Here is a 21,469-nt window from a genome sequence, read left to right as displayed (position 1 = left end):
CTGCAGGGTATGATATCAAGTTGTTTTGGTGTTACACCAAGCATGCTGCACATCTTTATGTGGACAAGATCATTGCTCAGACTTAGGAAACAGATAAGAATTGGATTTTTTCTGAATCTTCCTATGTACAATTATGTTGTTTCAGGGAAATGGTTCATGGTTATTGCCCTGTTTTGTTCTGCCTGGTTGCATTGATGTCCTGGGAATAAAGCAGAAAGTTTCTGGGACAAGTGGCAGCTCTGCTCTTGGTTGCAGGAGGCAAGAACAGCCTCTACTGAATTCAGCAGCTTCTGTCTGCTGCTTATGCTGACACAGTGTCCACTTTTCCTCCTCTGCATACTGATGTTCCCTATCTTTAGTTTGGTTGTCTGTCGCTATAAATAGGGGAGAACAAAGTTGACAGTGTTGGATTGAAGGGCTGTAAGTGGTTATTGATTCCCGGGCTTCTTGCATATGTAGAGGTGGGGGTCAGGAAGGGTGTGTGTTTGAGTACAGGCACAAGCATGCAAGTGATGATGGTATGTTACTAACAGTGAGTAATGGGATGTACATAGTTGTGCTGTTCAAGTGGATTTACATATGCTGTAGCTAGATGTGTGTTTGTATGCACACTGAGGATGTGTTTATATGTTATACTTGGAAGAAGTTGTGTGCAAGGGTGTATGTGTACATTCATCTCTTTTTATAGGCAGAACATGAAATGTGTCTAACTGCTATGAGTATTTACTGCTTCAAATATATGAGTGCATGTATTTTGTGCGTGTATGTGTAGTAGCTCATGGGGCTCCTGGTGGGTCTGTATTGGGCTACGTACAGCTCAAGTGATATTGGAAAGGGCAGCATTTTGTTGTTGTGTGACACTATTTCAGAGTTGCTAGTGCTGGTGGAAGGGCAAAAAGGAAGGGATGCATAATCCTCAGCTTTTTAGCTAAATCTTTCTTGCATAGCACATGTGGGAGTCTGGAGTACCTTGTGAGGGGGAAAGGGACCTCATTTCTAAATGAAGACTGAAAAGAAAATGTATATAGCAGTGATGAGGTCAGGTTTCTTTCAATTCTTTTATCTGTGTTCACAGGAAAAGATCACACTTCCTTGGTGACCTTTTAATAAATGCAAAGATAGGTGGAAAATCTGTCTTTCAGTTCCTTTGCATTTGTATCTAATTAGAGTGGAGGTATGGAGTGTGGTGTACAGGACTGCAATGAAGCCTGCTGAAGGACAGCACTGGCATTTGTGAATGTGTGGCTGCTCTCCTATGGGCTGCCACATGCAGAGGAGATGAATGCCTTCTGAGGCCCTGTCCCATCTCTTCTAGCTGAGATTGGACCAGAACTGTAGGGCAGCCTCCTCATACTGTGCAGGTCAGTTCAGTGATACCTTATTGACACGAGGGGTGATAAGATGGTGGAAAGCAAAACAGAACAGACCATGCTTGTCAGTAGTCCTTCTTTAAGTTGGTGTTGTCTACTGCATTGTAGAGCAAGGAGAAATGCCTTGTTACTTATAATGTTTTCTCATTACCAGTGTTTATCAAAAGATTGATAAAATACTCCAGTGTTTATCAAAAGATTGAAAGGAACACAGCATGTGTTCCTTGACTTTTCGTGCTTTTCTTTAGGGTATTCTACAGCTCTTTGTCAGCATAGGTATTTTGGTAATTAAAACAACATGGCTGGATTTTGTGGCAGAGAAGGACAGGAAAACCAAGATTTGCCACAACAGTGACTTGTTGACTGGTGTAGTATGAATGATGTCTTCTCTGAGTTCATTGCTAGAAAAGAGGAGGAATCATAGCAGTATTTTCTGTGTCTCTTTGGAATAATCTGTTGTGATGCTTTCTGGGAGAGGGAAAAAAAAAAAAAAAACAGATTTCTGAATCCATGTGAAAAGGTTCTTCGAAGAAGGGCAGCCCAAAGAGAGATCAATTTTATTGTGGTACTGATTTGGCTCATTATCTGCTCACATATTCCACAAACGAGAAGCACGTGGCACTTCTAGGCTTGCTCAGAATATGTAAGTACAGTTCAGATGGCATTTCAGGTCAGGTTGGCATTGCTCAAGATCCTGACTGGTTGGAATAAGCAAGGGTAAAATTTTGAAGAGAGATTTATTTCATGTACATTTAATAACAGATATTTCAATTCCCAAGGCACTTCATCAAGTACTCTACTCTTTTCAGTCAGTTCCACTGATTTCACTTGAGAGCATACAGCTATGATAAACTGAATTGAACATGAGATCTTGTTAAGTCCTCATCTGGAATTTAAACCTTAAAAAGCTTCCAAAAAGGCAAAATCAGTAATTGAAGACCTTCTCTTTAAGACAGCCAGAACCCTTCCAAGGCAACCAGAAGTATTTTACACATATTATTTCTGTGTCAGTGCTGCAGAGGCTGGGCACAACTCCCAGCTACATCTCATTTATATCTATATGCTCGACTCTAAGAGGAAGAGGGATGCAGGGGGAGTGAAGAGAAACCCTTAAGACCTTTCATTCCTTTGTGGCACATTGGCACTTCTGTTTGCAACAGCATAAAGTTATTTGTTATATATAGAGAACCCAGCCTGTAGGACTGTGTAGAATTTACATCCCATTTGGAGGGAAAACCAGCTGCAGTGTACATGGAGAGGATATTTCCACATGCAACTTGTAACCTGCCTCTCAAGCTTACTATTTGCCTATGAATGAATGATTTGCCCTTGTGAAAGGATGCACCCACAGCTTTTACAGACCTGCTAAAAGAGCCTGCAGGGACAGAGTTAAAACCTTGTCTTTACTGATCGTACATAATCCTTATGGATTTGGGATGTAAAAGAGAGACTCCAGGGTTGGACAGAACAAAGGGGGAAGAGATTTCCAATCAGAGCTGGCTTTTAATGTTTTCAGTAGTTGAATAACTGTATTTTTATTATTTTGCTTAAGACTGATATCAAAATTAGGGACTTTGGAATGACTTTAGGGGAAATTCATAAGTTGTGGAGCTGGACCTGCTGAGTTTGGAACCTGTTGCATTTTCCAGTTCAATACTAGACCAGTGGAGAGGCATAGGCAGAATTAGTGTCACTGAGTCACGGTAAACACGGCTCAGGGTAATGGCTATGCATGACGATAGCGCGCATAATCTGTTGCTTGTTGACAAGAAGTGGAAAAGAACAGGGTATATTTTTCTCAAATCATTTGCCAATCATTTTTGATTTTTATTAGGCGTCTCGGTAACAGTACTGCCTGGCTTGGTTCTGTGTAAAAGGCTCTAATTTTTATGTTTCCATTTAGTCATTTTTATTGTGTTGTTTCCTAGCTCGTTGCTGAATAAATCCACGTTACACTGAAGCAAATGCCTCGGAAATAGAAAAATAGTTCTGTGCTATTCTGTTGTATTTATTGGGGGTGACTGGTATTACTGGGTGTAATGAATTGACTTATAAAGGACCAAGATCTGTATTCTTGTGTTTTGCTGTTTATAACACTAATTGCTAGAGATAATTAGGATGGTGTTAATAAACGCCTGAAGACCATGCACACAGTTTAGAAGAGAAGCAGATATGAATCTCTGTGTGTTCCCATTTAGTTGCCTGCCTGTACTTTCTTGAATCGCACTTTAGGTGAATGTTTGTACTGATGGAGTGTTTTGTTTTGCTTTTTAAATACCCAGTGAATATTTGTGTGCAAACTAGGAACTGTGGAAGATTATAATATAACTATGACAGAATGTGTATACATGCATGTGGATGTAGGAGCTATCCCAACACGTTCTCTCAGATCTTCAAGTGTGCAAATGTGTGCTGGTATGTCAGATGAACATTGCATGTTTATAGATGGATCCTGTTTGTTATGGTACTAGAATCTTGAAATGTGTCCCTGTACATCTGCAATCAGGTGTATGTGGAGATCTATGAGTGTATATGATGAAGAAGTGCACATTGGGGTTCCCAAATAGGAGATAATGCGATGTTCTAGAAACTCCACAACATCCATGTTTAGCAGTCATTTTGTGACTAAGAACTGGGGGATTTTCCTTGTGAAAGAAGAAGCGTAAGTGAAATAAGTATATGAGGACATCTATGGCATTGACCATACAGCTGATTGTCAGTCTGAGACAGTGAATTTTCTATATGTGCCTTTTTCTCTCACTGGCCCTCATAGATGTGACCTCTGGTAATAACAGTTAATAAAGCCTTCCCCCCCCCCCCCCCCCCCCCCCCCCCGCCCAGAGAAATGGGCATAAGAGCTTGGCAGTAACTGACGTTTCTTGAAAGTCACGTCTAACATTTTTTCCACTAGCAGCCAGTGTCTCCTTTTAGTCTCTGAACATAAGACTTGCCAATAAAAGCCCAGAAATAGCTTTTCTCACTTGAACCGATGTTTGCCAACAATAACTAAGGAAAAGGGATCTATTTTTGTAGCTGGATTCTAGTGTGAGGTAGCTCTGTTGGCTTCAGCAAAAATGAACTTGGCATCTAAAGTTAAAAGGTTTATTTGTTCTGGAAAGCTTTTTTGCCAAATTCGAACACGATGGTCGAGAGGTGATATGTGTTAGTTATTTATGGACAGGAAGGTGTCAGTCAAGTAAGCATAAAACAGTGCAGTGAAGTTGGTCTTAATCTAGCTGTGATTTAGGATGTTGTAACCTCTATATTGAGGAGTGTTGGAGAAGGATAGTGTGTGCCCGTCCAGGCCCCATCATCCTGACCTTTCTTGTCTGAGATTTCCCCAACATCAGGACTGAATGCAAGGGACTGTAGAGCTGAAGTGGAAAGGCCAGACAGGTTCAGCTCAGGTAGTGACAGGTTGAGGGCCAGTGTTTCTTGTCCATACTATATCATCTCCGCTGTTGCTCAGCTGGGATAGAGTTGAACTATTTAGGTTGCCTCTTCTGAGAAAAAGAATGAAGGTCAGCAATAGCAATGGGAGAAATGGAGATAAAGCAGATGTCTCTGCTTGCCAGCCAAGGCCTGGTCCTGCTAGCCCCAGGCAAGATAAGGGGACAAGGCCTCTGAGGATACTGGGGTTCAACTAGGAGCCCAAGTCATTAGGCAAGGCCATGGTGATAAAGCAGGTCCAAAGTCAAGGTGGGAACAAAAGTCAGTCAGGATTAGGTCCAGTGTCGTTCAGCAGTGTCAGACACAGCCTGGCAGCCACTTGGCAGGTCCATGGTGACTTGGTGAAACTGGGAAGTCAGTCTGTGGGTCAGAGCCCAGACTGATGGGCTGTGTGGTCAGGTATAAGTGTGGAGGCAACGCAGTTGGAGCTGGAGGTGAGCACATTTACAGCATAGCCCTGAGCTGAAATGAGGCTTCTGGCCCCATGGACAGAGAGTGTGAGTGGAGGCCCCAGGAGGGCCATTGTGGCCTGCTAGTGCACTGAGGGCCCTGAAAGCCTGATTCAGTTCACTACCAGAGTATCATGTCTGAGTTGTCTCCATCTCTCTTCCAGAGCAGAACTGTGGAACAGCTGTTAAAAATAAACGCTAGAAAATCTATTCCAGACTTTATACTAGACCCTGTCTGTGTTGGGCAGGAGATTTGGGAATTATTCATTCAAGTGTTTGCAAACCTCAGACCCAGCTGGGTGTACTCAATAAGTATGTTAGCTTTTCATCTGAGTTTTATAACTTAAGCTATAAATTCAAGGCTTCTGTTCTTTCTTAACTAGCTAAGATCCTGACAGACAGTCTAATTCTAACAAACCACTGACAGTCTCTCCTGACTCTTGGAAAGGCCAGGCTTCATGGACAAAAATATTTGTTCCTTTTGCTTGGGAGACAAAAACAGATTCAGGTTCTCATTTGCTGTGATAAAAGTTACTCAGATAGAAGCAGGCACCTTCCAATGTTGTTTCCATCTGTTGTCATCGTTGAGCATCACCACTCTCCTGAACTCACCTGGCTTTTTAGTCCTCCTATTGTCTGAAAGACTGGTTGTATGTTGTCTTTCTGAGCCTGTCCAGATTCCACCTCCTCTGTCCCTGCTGTGTGGGCATAGCAGGAGCTCCCTGGCCACCTTGTGTTCAGCTGTCCAGATGCAATGTCTTTTCCAACCTTGCTGATTCTCTGATTCTATGAATCTGTGACCTGCAGGGCTTTGTCAGAGTGAGAGTGGTGCTCAGAGGCTTGCTGGTACTCAAGAAGCTTAAAATGACCCTGCTGTATGCAGACAAGGGACTTCAGGCTCTCTGGAGTATGGGGATGGGTGGCTTATCTACCTGAGGGAAGGATTTTGTCTTAGGAGGATCGGAATAAGCAGGGCGTAACTGAAGATTGAACTGCTGTCCTGCTCTCCACCACTACCTGTCATTTTGTCTGAGTGAGTCTGATGTGGTGGTGGTGTTTATTACAGGAAAAAGAAAAAAAAAATGTTCTTCTTAGAACAGTCTCATATTGCATTTTTTTTTTCTAATTTAGTCTTTAATTCTTGTTATTCTATGGTTAAGAAAAAAAAAGTGTGGGAAAATTTCAAATTAACAGCTTCAAACAATTTTGTTTCTAGCAGCGAGACGTGAAGTGTGAGAGGTAAAGAGAACTGTAGGCTCCCCAGCTCTGCCCATGCCCTTCACTAGGTGCCCTTGGCTTGGTCACTCCTCCTCTGATTCAGCATCCCTGATTGCAGCTTGCAGTGCTGCTCTCCTATCCCCCAGGGGGTATCCTGCGATTAATTGAGGGATGTATCTAAATCGCTTTAGCATGCAAGCCGAAAGTCACCAGGGACAAAACTGTTACTAGGGCAAGAATAAAGGTCAGACCCTTGCTGACATGGTTGTCTTGATTAATTACTACACTAATCTCTATAACTCCTCTTCAGCAAATATATTTTGGCCTCGTCCCTTGTTTTGTTCATTTTTCTCTGACTTAGTTCTGAGAGAACTCATGAAAAGACCTGTGTGGAAAATATGCTTCTCTCTGTATCCCTTCCTCTTGACCAGCTGTATGTCTGGTTCTGCCATTGGAGTCCTGTCCTTCACCCTTGCTAGTGGTGAAGCCCTTCAGGGCTTTGCTGAAAAGTCCCCTGCCTAGTTAAATGACCCTTCACTGGATACCAAGAACAGACTTATCCCTCGATTAGTGACTTGAGGAGCGGTATGTGATTACTTGAATTACTAGGGACATAGTGTGTGGAATTGACTGAAAGCAAGAGTTACATTTGATACTGTTTTCCTGCAGTGTTTTTTTTTTGTTTTTTTTTGTTTTTTTTTAATATTTCTATATTATAAGGAAGTGCAAGGTCAATGCTAGAAAATCTCACAAAGTCTTTGTTCTCTGGGTGAAGCCTCCTGAAGGGCTGAGTAGCTAACTGTGACTGAGGGAGGGAGGTGCTGGTGATTTGGATTCTGTGACCGACCGATATGGCCCTGGAGCTCATTGTTTTGGTACAGTCACTTTTGAACACAGAGATTGTCCAGGATCTATTAGGGATCACCAGCAGCATCAGAGAAAGATGCAGCAGGGCTTGAAGAGGAGCAGAAGGCAAAGTGAGTGAACGTGTGTGGGGAAGCTCAGTGAACCAAACCTTCTGTGGATGAACAAAAGGGAAGATTCCCTCCAGGTACCTACCCAGTGGGAAATCAAAGAAATGAAGAAAATCTCTCCTTGTCTCCTATTCAGCTCTTTGTTCTGGTGTGTTGTATTTTCCATTCCTTCATGATTACATCCGTGTCTCAGTCAGGTATTGTTTTCTGCTTGAGTTGGGAACATTCCCTAAAGCTGTTCTGAGTGCACAATACTCTTATTCTCTTTCCCAGGCCAATTTTAGAGTGAATTTTGGCAGATTACACAATTGCAGAATGTTTACTGTCCTGTCTTACATCATCATTTTCCTATATCGTTTATTTTTCCTTTGACGGATTTTTAACACTCTCAGTTTAATATGCATCAGAGATTAAAGTGTATTATCATAATGCAGTGGGGTAAAAAAAAAAAAAAAAGGCAAAACAAAGACTTTTTTTTTTAAACTGTTTGCTCTTTAGATTTCAGAGCAGCTGCCAGAGGCAGTGGTTTAAACCAGTTGTTTGGCATTCAGCACCATGTGCAGTGATGCTTCTTCTCACAGGACACTGCTGAAAGGATGGAGTTGTGCAGTGGACTAGGTTTTCTGTGTACGTGTCTCTGATGTTTAGTTTTAAAACATTGTTCGTCTAAGGAAAACTCTGAATGAATGTTGGGGTAGCATAGCGAAGATAAGTTTTTGTGGCTAATTTTTGCAGCTCCATTGTGCAAACATATATAGGAAACATCAGTTTTTATGAACGTGAAGAGTATCAGATGCCTCTTAGAAGTGTCACATCTGATCATGTGTAGTGTTTTTTTTAAATATATATATTTCTCTTCTTTTGTTCTCTGTTACCAAGGTCATTTGCTTGGAAACTGGCTGCTTTTTTCTTTCTGAAGTTTGTATACTTCCCCAAACCGAGACAGTAATCCTCTTTTTGGACAGAACTCTTGATTGTAGTAGAAATGATTGCAATGTCACAAACAGAGGATTATCATTTTCAGTAGGAATCATAAAAGCAAGTTGAAAAGGACTCCTAAGAAAGAGCCAGTTTATTCTTATGCAAATTTTCTCAGGTAGTAAGGCTGCAAAATGATAAATCTTAAAACACCTGTAATCTGGAGTCAGCATCTTCTCTGCTGATAAAGGTTTGCCTCCTTTGCCTTGAATGCTCAGGAGGTCCTCAAAGTCTTGGAGACATGTAGTTTATTCTTGCAAGGCCTCCATGTTTTTTTACCTGATGCTTTAGGAAGCTGCTGTGCATTTGCTTCTGTCTGGTCTCCATCTCTGAAAAAGCCAAAGTGGAAATATCCACTACAGAACAAGAGGAAACATAAGCTGCTTTTGTGTGAGTCACATCAGTTATCCCACTTGCTAGAGACAGCTGCCTCCCCCTCACCCTAGTTCTGTCTCTCTGATCTTGTCTCCCTTTCTTCAGTCTGTTCCTTACAGCCTTCAAAGACCTGTTTTATTTTTCTCTTTCTCTCCAAAAGCACAGTAAGTGGAGATGTTAAACTGAGCCTTTGCTGGTGGGATTATAAAGGAGAAAAAGCTTGTAGGTGGTTTGCAGAAGTTTGTGTCTAACTGATATTCGTCCTTGGTAAAAAAATCCAAATGTCTAAGCTCACGTACATGCTGCTGGTCAGTTCCGTGTGGGCAAGCATCATGGGTTCATCTCTCCGGTGATAAAGTACAATACACAGTAGAGAATCTTTAGAAGAGAGCTTTGATCTCCAAATTTTTTCCTTTTAATAATCATATTTCCAGCCAAAAAGATGGTTAAAATATTCATCATCCATCAGTGGACACATGAGTTGGCAATAAAGTGAGCCTTTGGACTCTGCAGACCTGTGAAGCCAGGTTAGCAGTTGATGGCAGCTGGTTTTTGATTTTTGATTTTTCATTTCTGACCGTGCAGTCCGTGTTCCCATGACTCTTCACAGGATGTCCCTCCTAATCCAGCCTCCCAATAATGTGATCAGTGTCTTGCCCCTTAGGCCTTTTGGTAACATCTTTCATTGACATAACTTTCACATGTATTCTTTAACTCTTTATATGGCACTATTGCATTATACGTTTGTTACATGAATCTATATTAAATCAAAGCGGACATCAAAGAGCGTTCTGCAGTACTTTTGCCTGAATTACCCTCAGAGTTATCAGCTAGCTCTGGGTGGCTAGGACAGTGTTCAAAAGAAAGAGAGAGAGAGAAAAAATGGTCAGATTTTCACTGTTATTGCGCATTCTTCTATTAATGTGACAAGCAGCAAGAAGGGTCCTGTGTCAGAATAATTATGCTGACACCTGTAAGAAAACAGCCAAAAAACTCCTTGCTTGTACTCCCATCCTTTAGCTTCAAAGAGTTGCCAGGCTGGGGGAAGTCCTCTCCTACGCAGTGTCTCTTTCCTCTCTGATCTGAACTGGGCATAGATGCTTTTTATGCTTTCCCATGTGCCTTTGGCTTGGAAAATCAATGACTCTTTTGTTGTTTCAGAAGTGCTAATACAATAAATTGTAGAATCATAGTTGCTTCCCATCACCGATCCTGAAGTTGTAGGGAGTGATAGTTGGAGGCCAGCTTTGATGGTTTACGAAAGATGACCAAAGAGAATTTGTGATATTAAAAAGAAAGAAATTAGCATGGGGAGTCATTTATAATTTAGGAGGAAAGTCTCAGATAGCTCTTCAGTTGTATCAGCAAAAGGGGATGGGCGTACAGTACACAGAAGGTTAGAGTAATTATAGTTGAAATGGGAGAGGAAGGCACAGAGCTGTAGATGGCTCTATGCCTTTGCCTCTTACCTCTGGATCCTTATGTGAAGAGAGGTATTTAAAGTAAGTTTTTAAGGAGTCTGACACACAGTGGGTCTCAGGCTAATCCATGAACGTGGGCATGTGATGGTTCCACTGTGCAGTCTGGCGTGTGGCATGTGATGTTGTCCAGGCAGGGGAACTGCCACCAGGTAGAAGCCGTGCTCTGGCACCATTGGAGGACGGACATGGAGGAAATGGGAGATTTTGGGGAGAACAGTCTTACATCTGTCAAAAGCACGCTTAAAAATAAATAAATAAATAAAGTGTGCCTCAAAGCATAATCAAAAAAGCTATGGAAGAAGATATGGGACCCTCAGGACTGGAATAAGAAGTTGTGTAGGCTGAGATTTGGATGCATTCTGGAGCTGTTTGTGCTGTCCTGGAGCCACAAGTACATTGACAGAGCTGGTAGGCAGCCAGGATAGGAACAGAGCAGAATGCTATGGGACCGTGCTGGCTGGTGTATACAAGAAGACAATGCTTGCATGATTTCTGTTGGTGTTATTTTATATTCTGCCAAAGTTGTAACTCACAGAATCAGGTGAAGCTCAGTACCTCAGGTTTTATTCCTGCTAGACTTATAAAGGATCTAAGGAACAAAGAATTTGAACTACTGAAAAAGAAATAATTAAAAATGGCCAGCAGACTAGATAGCATACATCTAAAACATGATTAGCAAGGTGCTAATTATCATTCCTTGTGTTTAAAAACTTACTCCAGAGGCTGAGAACCACCAATGAAAGAACCACAGGCACTAGAGTAACTTGGGTATAAGGAAATGCAATGACTGAGTTAATTTTGCCTTGATATGGTGCATTTTGGGGGGGATGTATAGGGGATTAGAGGATGAAGAAGAAATGGAATATAATGTTTCACATTTGCCAAGACTTATGCTTATGCAGATTAGATTAAATGGACATCCCAGGTGAGTCAGAACTAATAAGAAGGGAGCTTCCTAAAAATAAATAGATAAATAAAAATAAATAAATAAAAAATGGAGTTTTGAAGTGCACAAAAGAAGCATTTGTGTAGTCAAAACCTAGTTAAGAGGATGAAAAAAAAATAGGTGTGATACATTAAGCATCATTGGGATGGAAAGAAATTGATAGTAAGTTGATTCCAGTTACCTCTCTGTGAATTGGTCTATATTTATATTTTTAATGACTGAAAGTAAAGGAGGACAGTAAGATAATATTTATTGTTTGCAGCTGATATGAATTATACAGTGGGAAAGAGGACCAAAAGATTGTAGATAGAATGGAAGATGAAACACAGAGAGTGGCAGGGTAAAGCATGTTTGAAGGAATAGTTTAAAGCATTTAGACACGTGGTTGGACTCTGAATTAGCTCTAACCATTCAAGAAAACATAAGTAGCTATTATAAAGACAGCTTGATAAAGATGTCTGTGCTATGTGCAGCAGCAGCAATAAATAAAAAAATGTGAATAAAATGCCTGCATGTGTGAAGAAAGAGGGGGACGATGAAGATGCTATAATATTCCTCTAGCCATGAATGGTAGTACCGCCTGTGGAGTACTGTGTTTGTTATGGGTCATTTCCTTTGTAAGAGACAAAGCAGTGATGAAGGGGGAGCTAGAGAGAGCACGTGAAAGTGCTTAGTGGCCTGGAAGGCAGCTTCAGTATGGGAAAGTATTAGGGATACTTGAGCTATAGAGTTAGAAAGGGACGGAATAAAACGTTGCGGTGCAGAGAGCACAGCAGTGTGCAGAAGTAACACCAAGCACTGTGCTGGGGAGAGGACTCGCAGTGCTGGGGATATTTGGCAGCAGCAGGAAGCAGGCTCACCACCCCAGCGGGTTCTCCTCCACGTAGCATTGCTGCCAAGCCAACACGCAGCTTTGCTGGTCTGCTTGCGTCTGTAATGCGCTAGCACGGGAGCAGAACACCGGAGATAATGCGGGCAGAGTTATCAGGCTGGAGAGGCTGGGGCAATGTCTGGGTCGTGCTGTGCTGGCTTCTCACGAAATGTACTTTAGTGCCTTAATCCTTACGTTGGTGCAAAAGCGGTACTATGATCCTGGGGTCTGATTTTGGATGGGGAAGAAAGCACGCTAACCTTGTTGTATCATTTTGGTCAACATATATTTTCATCACCTCCGAGGTGGGGAGAAGAGCATGTGTTTTAGCAGGGTGAGAGGGAAAGGCTTTAAGGTTGCCTCCATTGCAATTTATAGCACAGTGAATTTTAAGATAAAAAATATTTTGGAAGTTCCCAGTATTGCTACTTTAAATCTTACTCTACTTTAAAGCCGTGCAGGAAAATAACAAGGTGTTGTGTAATATATTAAAAGAATATGAGAGCATTTCATGTAATTAAGATGCAACAATTACTTCTTTATGTAATGCATAATTAACCTGGAGAACCCCGTAGTGGAAGGCATTATGGAGACAAATACCATATTAAGAATTTTTAAAACAGGTTAGACAGTTTATGAATAGCATCTGCATTTACATTAGCCAGAATAAATTTATAAGGATCATAAATCCTTTTGTTCCAAGGCATGTGGTGATCACCAGCCAGGATTAGGAAGTTATTTCGTGGCCAAATGGGGTAAATTCATAGCTGAAAAGAAGGCTTGGGTGGGCCTAGAGTCTGGTCACTTTTCTGTATGCTGGAGTTATTTATATACGCAGACATCTAAGTGGAAGTAGAGAGGAAGGAAAAGTGATCCAGGGGTTAGACTGCCAATTTAGGACTTTAAAAATGTAGCTTCTTGCTGTCCCAGACTGCTTTTAAAAGCTAATTCATTTGACACAGATTCTCAGGCATACTTAGAGGTCTACCTCCCATTTAATCTTCAGATACCTCAGGTACCTGTCGGTGACTTGTTCCAGAATCCACAGTGTTCACATAGCAGGAGAAGGCATGTATGTGAGAGAAAGTCATGGATAGACTGCAGGTGAATTTTCAAGGTACCGTCAGATGGGGTAACACATGATAACTTGTTGCAAATAGCAGGATTATGGTAAAGAAAGGTGCTTTCTTGAATAAAGCACTTGATTGTCACCAGTGTAAGGTAGCTCCCTTTCCTTACACTGCCCAGGAATCACTACATGACCTTGAACAGTTTCCCTGGTTCTATTCCTTAAGCATCCTGAAGCAGCATTTGTTTTCTTTTAGGAATTATCTTTTTGTTTTTGTTTTAATATTTATATTAATAATAATTTTTATTAAAAAAAAAAAAAAAAAAAACATTGGTAGTGCTATTTGCTTTTGTTATCTCTACTAGCAAAAACTTACCCTCTGGACCTTCACTTCCACAGGCGCTCATCTTCCCCCTGCTTATTCTGTTTGCATTATTGCCTGGTCAGTAATGTGAGACTTGTGCACAGATGATGTACAGGTAACCATTCGGATCAGATTACGCAGGCAGACTTCTCCCTGGAACCGTTTGCGGTCCTTAGATCAGACCTTCAGATACGCCTGATCCAGTCACTGAGGAACAGTGCAGACTCCTCCAAACTGGCCTGGTGCATCATTCGCTCAGCCTCTTTGGTTACGTTTGAAAAGACACTGTGGGAAGAGGTGAAAGATTGCTCAGCAAAGAGAGGGATAATCTGTTAATGCTGGTCCAGGTCCATCCAAAGCCTAAAAACAGTTCCCTAGCAAGCACGTTGCATGGTAATGAATAAGACAGAAAACCATAGTACTACTCAACTTTTGTGGAAAGCAAGAACTCTGCAGAGAATAATGTTTTCCTACATGGTTTGTCTACGTAGGGGAAAATATCCTCTTTTTTCTTTCTCTTTTTGTCAATCTTTTATTCCCGATTTGTGCATCCTTCATGGTTATGCCCCACATAAAAGCATAGTCAACCCTAGTGATCTTCAAGAAGCAGTTCGGCAAAACTGGGCATTCCGGTCCCCTGCACTGTCTTCAGTCTCATACAGCAAAGCGGAACAGGTGAAACAGCATCCAACAGGCAAGGAAGCATTCCCTGTCCAACTAATACTGTTTTATATGTGTGCTGTCTTTTGGAGAGGGTGCTGGGAAGATGGATCCAGCCCTGTGCAAGCCCTGGGTAGTTTTCCATCTGTTGATGTAAAAGGTGAGACAGCAGCGTGGGGGATAAAGCAGCCAAGTAAAGTGGTCATCTGGGGTTGGCAAATGCAATGCTGGTATAATTTCTTTGGCTCTGACACAGCTGACCATATGTTGAATATTGGGTCGATCATGGGAGGAGATTAAGGAAGGGAGAAAGGACGCCGAGCAAAGAGCAGAGAAGGAGAATTTGGGAAGGGAGACAGGGATGGGGGGAAGAGACAGGGAGACGGCTGTGGGAATGCTGTGAGGAAAGGGGGTGGAGATGGGAATGCATGAAAAAAAGAGGTCAGCACGGTTATAAGGAAAGAAGGGAGAGATAACCTTCTTCTCCACAGTAAGTTTAAGTAACCCTTTTCTCCACAAAGGAGAATGCCTAATTAAAATAATTGTTTATCTGGAGAACTTGACCAGTAGTTTTACTGTTTACTAAATCCCCATCTTTCTCATAAGCAGGCCTGTCAGGCCTCTTTCTCCCCTCTGCTCTGCTTCACTCCATCCCTTGAGCAATCTTGCCTGTAACACCCATATCTTTAGTCAGGGAAAGAGTCCAGGTGAATGATAAAAAGAGTAGCACGTTCTTGGGTACAAAAAAAAAAAAAAAATTTGCTTAGTCCCAGCTGATGCAAAACCCCAGCCGAGTTCAGCAAAAGTTTTGAGAGAGGATTCAAGGCAAGCTAGGCCTTGTTTCCTCACCGTGTAGCCCAAGTACTGGATATAACAAGAACAAACATTCGGAGTGAGGCACACCTCTCCAAGGGTGAGGTGGGGGTTGAGGTTTCCATTAGCTTTCCTCTTGTTATCATTCCTCTGGATCAGCATCCACTGACCTCAACAACCCCTCCCTCTTTCTCATCCTTTTATCTCTCCCGTCCTTTTATCTTCTGTCTCTAACTCCATCCCCTCTCATCTTTCTTTCTGGAAACTCCTGCTAGCTTATTTTTTTCTCGTATCTTCAGCCTTTTCTGCTTGCTTAATCCCCTTGAAATCATTTGGCCCAAATTCCTATCCCCTCAACTCCATCTGTTTAGCATGCCATACCTGCTGCTTAGGGTTCTCTGGGGCATGAGAAAACCTGGCTTGCTCCCTCCTGTCCTAGTTGTCGAAATAGCCAGTTCCCCAGCGTGTATCTGCATATATTCGTTCACAGGGGTTTAAAGGACAATACCTTTCAGGGCTGGTCCAAGCTAAAATTTAGGCTGCAGACACCAGGCACCAAATGTTTCTTTCAGCTGCCTGGTTTATCCTCTGCGGCCTCCAAATGGTTTCTATCAGTATTCTGACGGAGAGCTCGCTGATGGAATTAGTGGGAAAACAGACTGTCAATTTATTTATACCCAGCCTTAGGGCATAACCATTGTGCATGTGTAAAGCTATTAGGATGCAGAGAATATTCTGCATGTGTGTGTGTGTATATTGACTGGCAGCGAGTTTACAAGGAAATGCCGTTGCCCCAGGGATTGAACGGTGGCCAGAAGTGGGAGAGGTGACCGTGCCGAATGCCAAAGATCCCCTTTCTCCAAATGCAAGAAACAACTGATGGCTCCAAAATCTTTTGTCTACTTGTGTTTATAGATATCTTTCGACTCTAGTTTTGCTGCAGCTCTAGTTACCCTTGTGGAGAGAGAAATTTCTAATTTAACTTTTGGAGTCCTTCCACCTTCTTCAACAATATCTGTGTTATGAAACTATTGCTGCCTTTGGCTGTGGGTTTGTTTAAAGCATATGAGTAATGAATAATAAAGTTTTTCCATTACATTGTCTTTTAGCCTGTGAAGCGTTTTTAGGGCAAGTTGAGAGACACTGGAAACATTTAGTTGTGGGTATTTATTTGATGCAACAGCGCTGAATATGAATGAACTGTTTTTCCAGTATGATTTCATCAGCTTTGGTTGGGAAAACGTGTATTGTCAATATCCTGATCAAATGATAAGTGAATGAATAGCTGCCTTTTTTTTTTTTTTCCCCTCCTCCCCAGTTTCCTATTACTGTGACAGTGTCAATTAGGAGATGCAGGTGAGCCCCCTACTGCCCCAGCCATTACACTAAGACACTTTTAGCAGAAAAAGCAAGATATATGTTGGTCTAACTAGACCAAGAGCTAGTAGAGTAAGTGTCCATTTCATTCATTTGATTAGCCATGTTACCTGTCTCGGGAATCTGTTTCTTCCCATAAAACGTAAATATATATGTGTGTCTATGTCCAAATCTTGGACTGTTGATAGGCATCATCTCCTGCCTTGCTGTCTGCTGTGGTATGAAAAAGTGAAAAGGGATTAGCAAAAATTGTTTAGCTCCATTATTCTCTATAATAGCCAGAAAACAATTAACTGGTTATCCCTTAATGTTATGCCTGCAAAAGACTGCATGAGAGGGCCCGTGGGACCAATGGGCACATTTGTATTGCGCAGTGGAGCGTGATGTACCAAGCTGATGCTGATCCAGACTGGTTCTTTCATGTAATAGAGAGCAGAAATTGTGCAGAGATAGGAGCTGATCATCAAAGTAGGATAGCTTTGTTAGCGTGTCTCTGAGCCTAGACTAATTGTGACTGATGAGTTTGTCTGCAGCTTTCTGGTGCAGCGTTTTCTGTTTCAGAATTTGCTTAGATTTTGCTGGCTTGGAAGACTTTGCACTGTGCTCCATGGCTGATATAGATGTGTCCAAAGGAGGACAGAGCCATAAAGCATTGTGCTAGAGAGAAAGATGGGGTCACCCCACGAGAATGCAGCCTGGCAAGACACTGCAGAGGACATGCCATCAGGCACAGCAGCTTCCTCCTGTACAGCAGTGGCAAATACATCATATACTATGTGTAAAAAAAAATGCAGCTTCACTGCCATGGAGGTGTGCTTCCGTCCAGCTTCTTAACCAAACCAAAGTGCACGACCTCTACTGTTATTTTCTTCTCTCTTAATCTCTTGGAGAATATTTTCACAACTCTGAGCCGTGAGCATAAGCTCAACAGTTTTAAAACTCTGTGTTGCAGAGCTACGAGGGAAATGCCTGGAGACCAGGCTTCCCTTTCAAGCAACGCAAGCGGGACTGAATCCTAACCAGCACATGTGCTCCTGGCATCGCTGGCAGATGCCGTCAATAACATCAGTTTCATAAGTCAGCTCTGTCAACATCTTTGATTTAATGGTAGTCAAGCTCTGCACCTCCAGCTCCGCCCTCTGCTGGGAGCTGAGGAGGGAGGAATTATCTAAGTTAGCTGCGTTAAAAGATAAAAGTCTGCCTGTGTTGGAAGTGAATAAAATAGTGAATAGTGTGTTAACTAGTAATCTTCAAACTGAGGTCTCCGGCTGTTACTCCTAAGCTGTTTGCTATCAAAGCAATATGGATCCATCGTGCAGCTGCTAACTTCAGTGCATGAGCAGTTACTGTCTGAGGTTTCTCAGGTATATTATAGTTTTATTATTATTATTTCTCTGCTCATAGTTTCTTAAGGCCTCTTCATATCCTGAATAAAGCCCTAGGGAATCATAAAGCCACAGGCTGAGTTTTAGCACAGACACTATTCGCATCACCTGAATTGATAGGTATTTAGTGTGTTGCCTTGATCTTGGAAGCAGGACCCTGAGATGCACCCCAGGGAAAGCTGCAAGATGTTCTTTGTATTTTTTGCCCCTGAGAGAATAACTCTTTTGCTGTGGAAATGACATTTTTTGCTCAGAAATGTCACTACTTCTGCCTGCCAATTGTAATTCTGTCACGCTAAAATATCTTATCTTTTAAAGTAAAATAATAAAACATTTAGGAATCTATGCAGAGCTGCTAAGCACTCTCATTGTTTTGCATTAATGACACTTGCTTCCCATAAGCCTCTCTCTCTGTTTTCTTACCATTATTAATAATTGCTGTAGTTCATTGTACCTGGATCTTGCTTGGCAAAGCTTTCAGTAAAGGTGATTAGGGTAAGAGGAAATGGTGTCAGAGATTTGCTTACTCTTATTAAAAATATTTAGGAGACCGTCCCAAGAGCGGAAGTCCGTTTGCCAGAGACCTCCAGCCCTGCCTGGCACTGGGGCTATGTTTTCCCAGGCTGTTTGCATGCTCTTCTAGGCAGGTCTTGTGCTTATCTAGCTGTCCATCTACTCAGTATAAGTTCAAGCTCTGCATTATTGTGTTCATGTCCATCATCATAATAGCATATTCACACTTGGCTTACAGGGTCTCAGAAAGGAAGCAGAATTTCAGCATAGTTTTTATAGGAAAATGTATCTGTTATCAGATAGGGCTTCTGTCATGCTATATACTTGCACGTGCCAGACCTACTCGAGTTGAAGTAGTGGTTTTCACCCTGTCCAAGTAGTTTGTGGCCTCTAACAAAAATGCACAAAAAAGCTTACAAGAGAATTGTAGACGGTAGTGTGAGAAATCTCTTCTTCCATCCACCTGCACGTTGTTGGCTCAGAAACAATCTCTCAGCTCCGTAGAGCTGCTGAGATCCCAGAGAACTTGACAAAGGCAGTGACGTTATACAGCAAAAACAAACAAACAGGAGGGCAGGGCTCAGCCCCCTGTAATGGATTACCGGAAAATATATGGACTCTGTTACCCATAAGATGCCCACTAACAAATTTCTAGTAGGGAGTCAAGTACAGGCCATGCTGGCGTGGAGCACGCCCCGTGCCTGTGGCTAGGGCCAGGACTGCGAGCGTGGACTTGTGACAGTTGCTAAGGAAACAATCTTGGAAATGGAATTGGAGCCCTTGTCGGAAAATGGTTGGCTGCAGAGATGGCTTGTGCTGCAAAAGCGCACAGGGCTGATAGAAGCAGCAATTGTTCAGCAATTGATTCAACCCCTGATGTGATAGCATTAAGGAGTAACATGTGATGTGGTCACTAAATGCCAAAGATGAGGGATTTTGCAGTTTCTTAGTTTTTTTTTTTTTCAGTGTATCTGTTTTTTTTTTTGGTCTCTCGCCATCTTGCTGCCTGCATGAAACTACCAGTAATTACATTGAATTACTCCTATGCGGGCCTTTGATGTCTTACTTTTTTGTTTGTTTGTTAGACCTTTAGTTAGTTAGTGAAAAAACACACACAGACTTGATAATCAGGGGTCTTCCTAGTGAGGATCCACAGCTTGGAGGAGTCCCCTTGGAAAGATGAAGTTAGTAATCCAAACCCTGCTTGTGCATCTTTGTCTCAGCCTGTCTCTGATAGAGAGACATAGCTTTTAATAGACTGAGAAATTCCTTGGAGGTGTTTGTTAGTTTGCAATTACTTCGCAATTGATTTTCTTAAAAAACAATTCATAACTTGTTAAAGATCTTTCCTCCCTCCCTCTCTCCCATTTTCCTTTTCCATCTCTGTCACTGCCCAGTATTTACAGTCATAGAGCCTATTTGTTTCCCATTGCTTAGGGAGATGATTTTTTTACAGAGAGAAAGAAAAAAATGAGACCTAATCATTTGTAAAACTGGATTTACAGTCAGATCCTCCTGGGGTCTGAGTATAATTCTTACAATGATGACTTCTGCAAATGTAGTTTAGGTGGTTAAACTATTTACCTCTATTTCTCCATTTGTAAAATAAGGTCTATTTTAGAATAGCTGCTGTAGACCAAATGCTGTTAGTGAATTTGTGAATGGCTTAGGGGAAATATAGCAAAATATATAGCAAAAGTGAAAGAACCCTTCATTCAGAATGGAAGGAAGAACAGTAAGAGTTGTCCTCCAAAACAAGCCCGACTCTCTCCTAACACCTGCAACTTGCACAGTCAGCAATGAACCTTCCTGCCTTTCTCATCCAGGGCCTGCAGCTGGGAACTCAAGAGCTGGAGGAGATGGGAAGCAAGTTTTGCCTTGCTCTGCTCATTCTGCATCTCAAATCCTTGCCCTGCAGCAAGAAGGTGATGGACCAGGCAGCGCTCCTGCTAGATCTGGATGAGGAGATAACAGACCGAGCACAAAGGTCAGTGATGGTATTATCCAGAGGGTTTTCCTGTGGGAGATCCTCCATGGAGACAATCTCTTACAGGGAAGACATTCTCTAAGGGCTATAGGCAGGGAACAAATATTGCAGATTAGTAATGGAATTTGATGACATGATTTAGAAACTGTAGGCCTGATTCTGCAAGGATTCTCACGGATATTCCTCTTCACACTGTACTGAGTCCTACATACATTTAGAGCACAGGTTGGTGACTTTTTGATGCATGTGATGAAGTCAGTATCCTACTGATCATTGAGGAGGTGTTTTTCTAAATTGAAAAATTCATTTCTTAGCTTCCTTTAGGGATTTATGCAACTGAGTTTGCTATAGTATAAATATATGGGGATTTGGGCCTGGATAAATGTCAGAGTATGGGACTCTTCAGCTTGAATTGTGATGAAGTGGAAATGTATATACCCTTTCTAGACCATTCTCGTTAGTGCTATGTGCAAGCACATATGCTTGTAATAATGTTTTTCCAAGACAAATGGAGAAAGAAAACTTAGTGATGTGATATGATTTGAAGCTTCCCAGTGGGTTTGTCATCAAAGACTGCTTCAAGCTTCATCAATGAAAAGCAAGTTTTTCAGTTGCAGAAATGCCCCTATAATTTATAGCAAGCTTCCAGTCTTCCCCCTGCAGGAATACTTAACTGACATTACCACCACCTGTTCCTCATGCCGGAAACCATTCTTACAAGCTTGTTCACGGTTTTTAATGTTTATGAGGGACAATGAAAAAAGAGGCCTGAAAAATAGAGACATTCCTTTGGTGTAGCTGTGCTCACTTGAACGTACGAACACACAAATGAAGCAACTAGCATGTATCCTAAATAATTTCGGCATTGTGGACATCCATCCAACAGATCGTTGGTGTGTCATTAGAGAGAACTACTGGCCAGGTGGTTGGATTTGAGATATAAATCGAATTCTTCCTTTTGAACTAGAGCTGGAAGAGCCTTTGCATAAAATAATGTTTCTTCTGGGAAGGAAAATATTGAACCTTGATTAGCCCCAGACACTGATAAAAAGCCACCCAGTCACACTAGCTCAGTGAGGCCTTTCCCTGATCTGTGTAGTTTTCTGTTACTATTTTATTTGTTTGGTTTCATGTTAGTAGGCATTCATTATTTTTTTCCCAGTATTGTGGGGTAACGGACCTGTACCAA

At 41.9% G+C, this 21,469-nt stretch overlaps 1 protein-coding gene across 2 annotated transcripts in view; it reads left to right on the top strand.

Annotated features, from left to right (window-relative positions):
• The window catches only part of AGBL1 (AGBL carboxypeptidase 1), a 289,216-nt gene that overhangs the window by 176,652 nt on the left and 91,095 nt on the right, over positions 1 to 21,469 (top strand). For both annotated transcript variants that reach the window (XM_040570157.1, XM_040570156.1), the window contains exon 22: positions 20,120 to 20,280. In XM_040570157.1, coding sequence (XP_040426091.1) covers positions 20,120 to 20,280 — 161 coding nt within the window. The remainder of the gene's footprint in view (positions 1 to 20,119; positions 20,281 to 21,469) is intronic.

The sequence above is a fragment of the Cygnus olor genome, chromosome 11 (assembly GCF_009769625.2).
Source record: "Cygnus olor isolate bCygOlo1 chromosome 11, bCygOlo1.pri.v2, whole genome shotgun sequence".
Classification (NCBI taxonomy): domain Eukaryota; kingdom Metazoa; phylum Chordata; class Aves; order Anseriformes; family Anatidae; genus Cygnus; species Cygnus olor.
The sequence above is the reverse complement of the archived record's forward strand: the minus strand, read 5'-3'. Positions and strand labels throughout refer to the sequence as shown.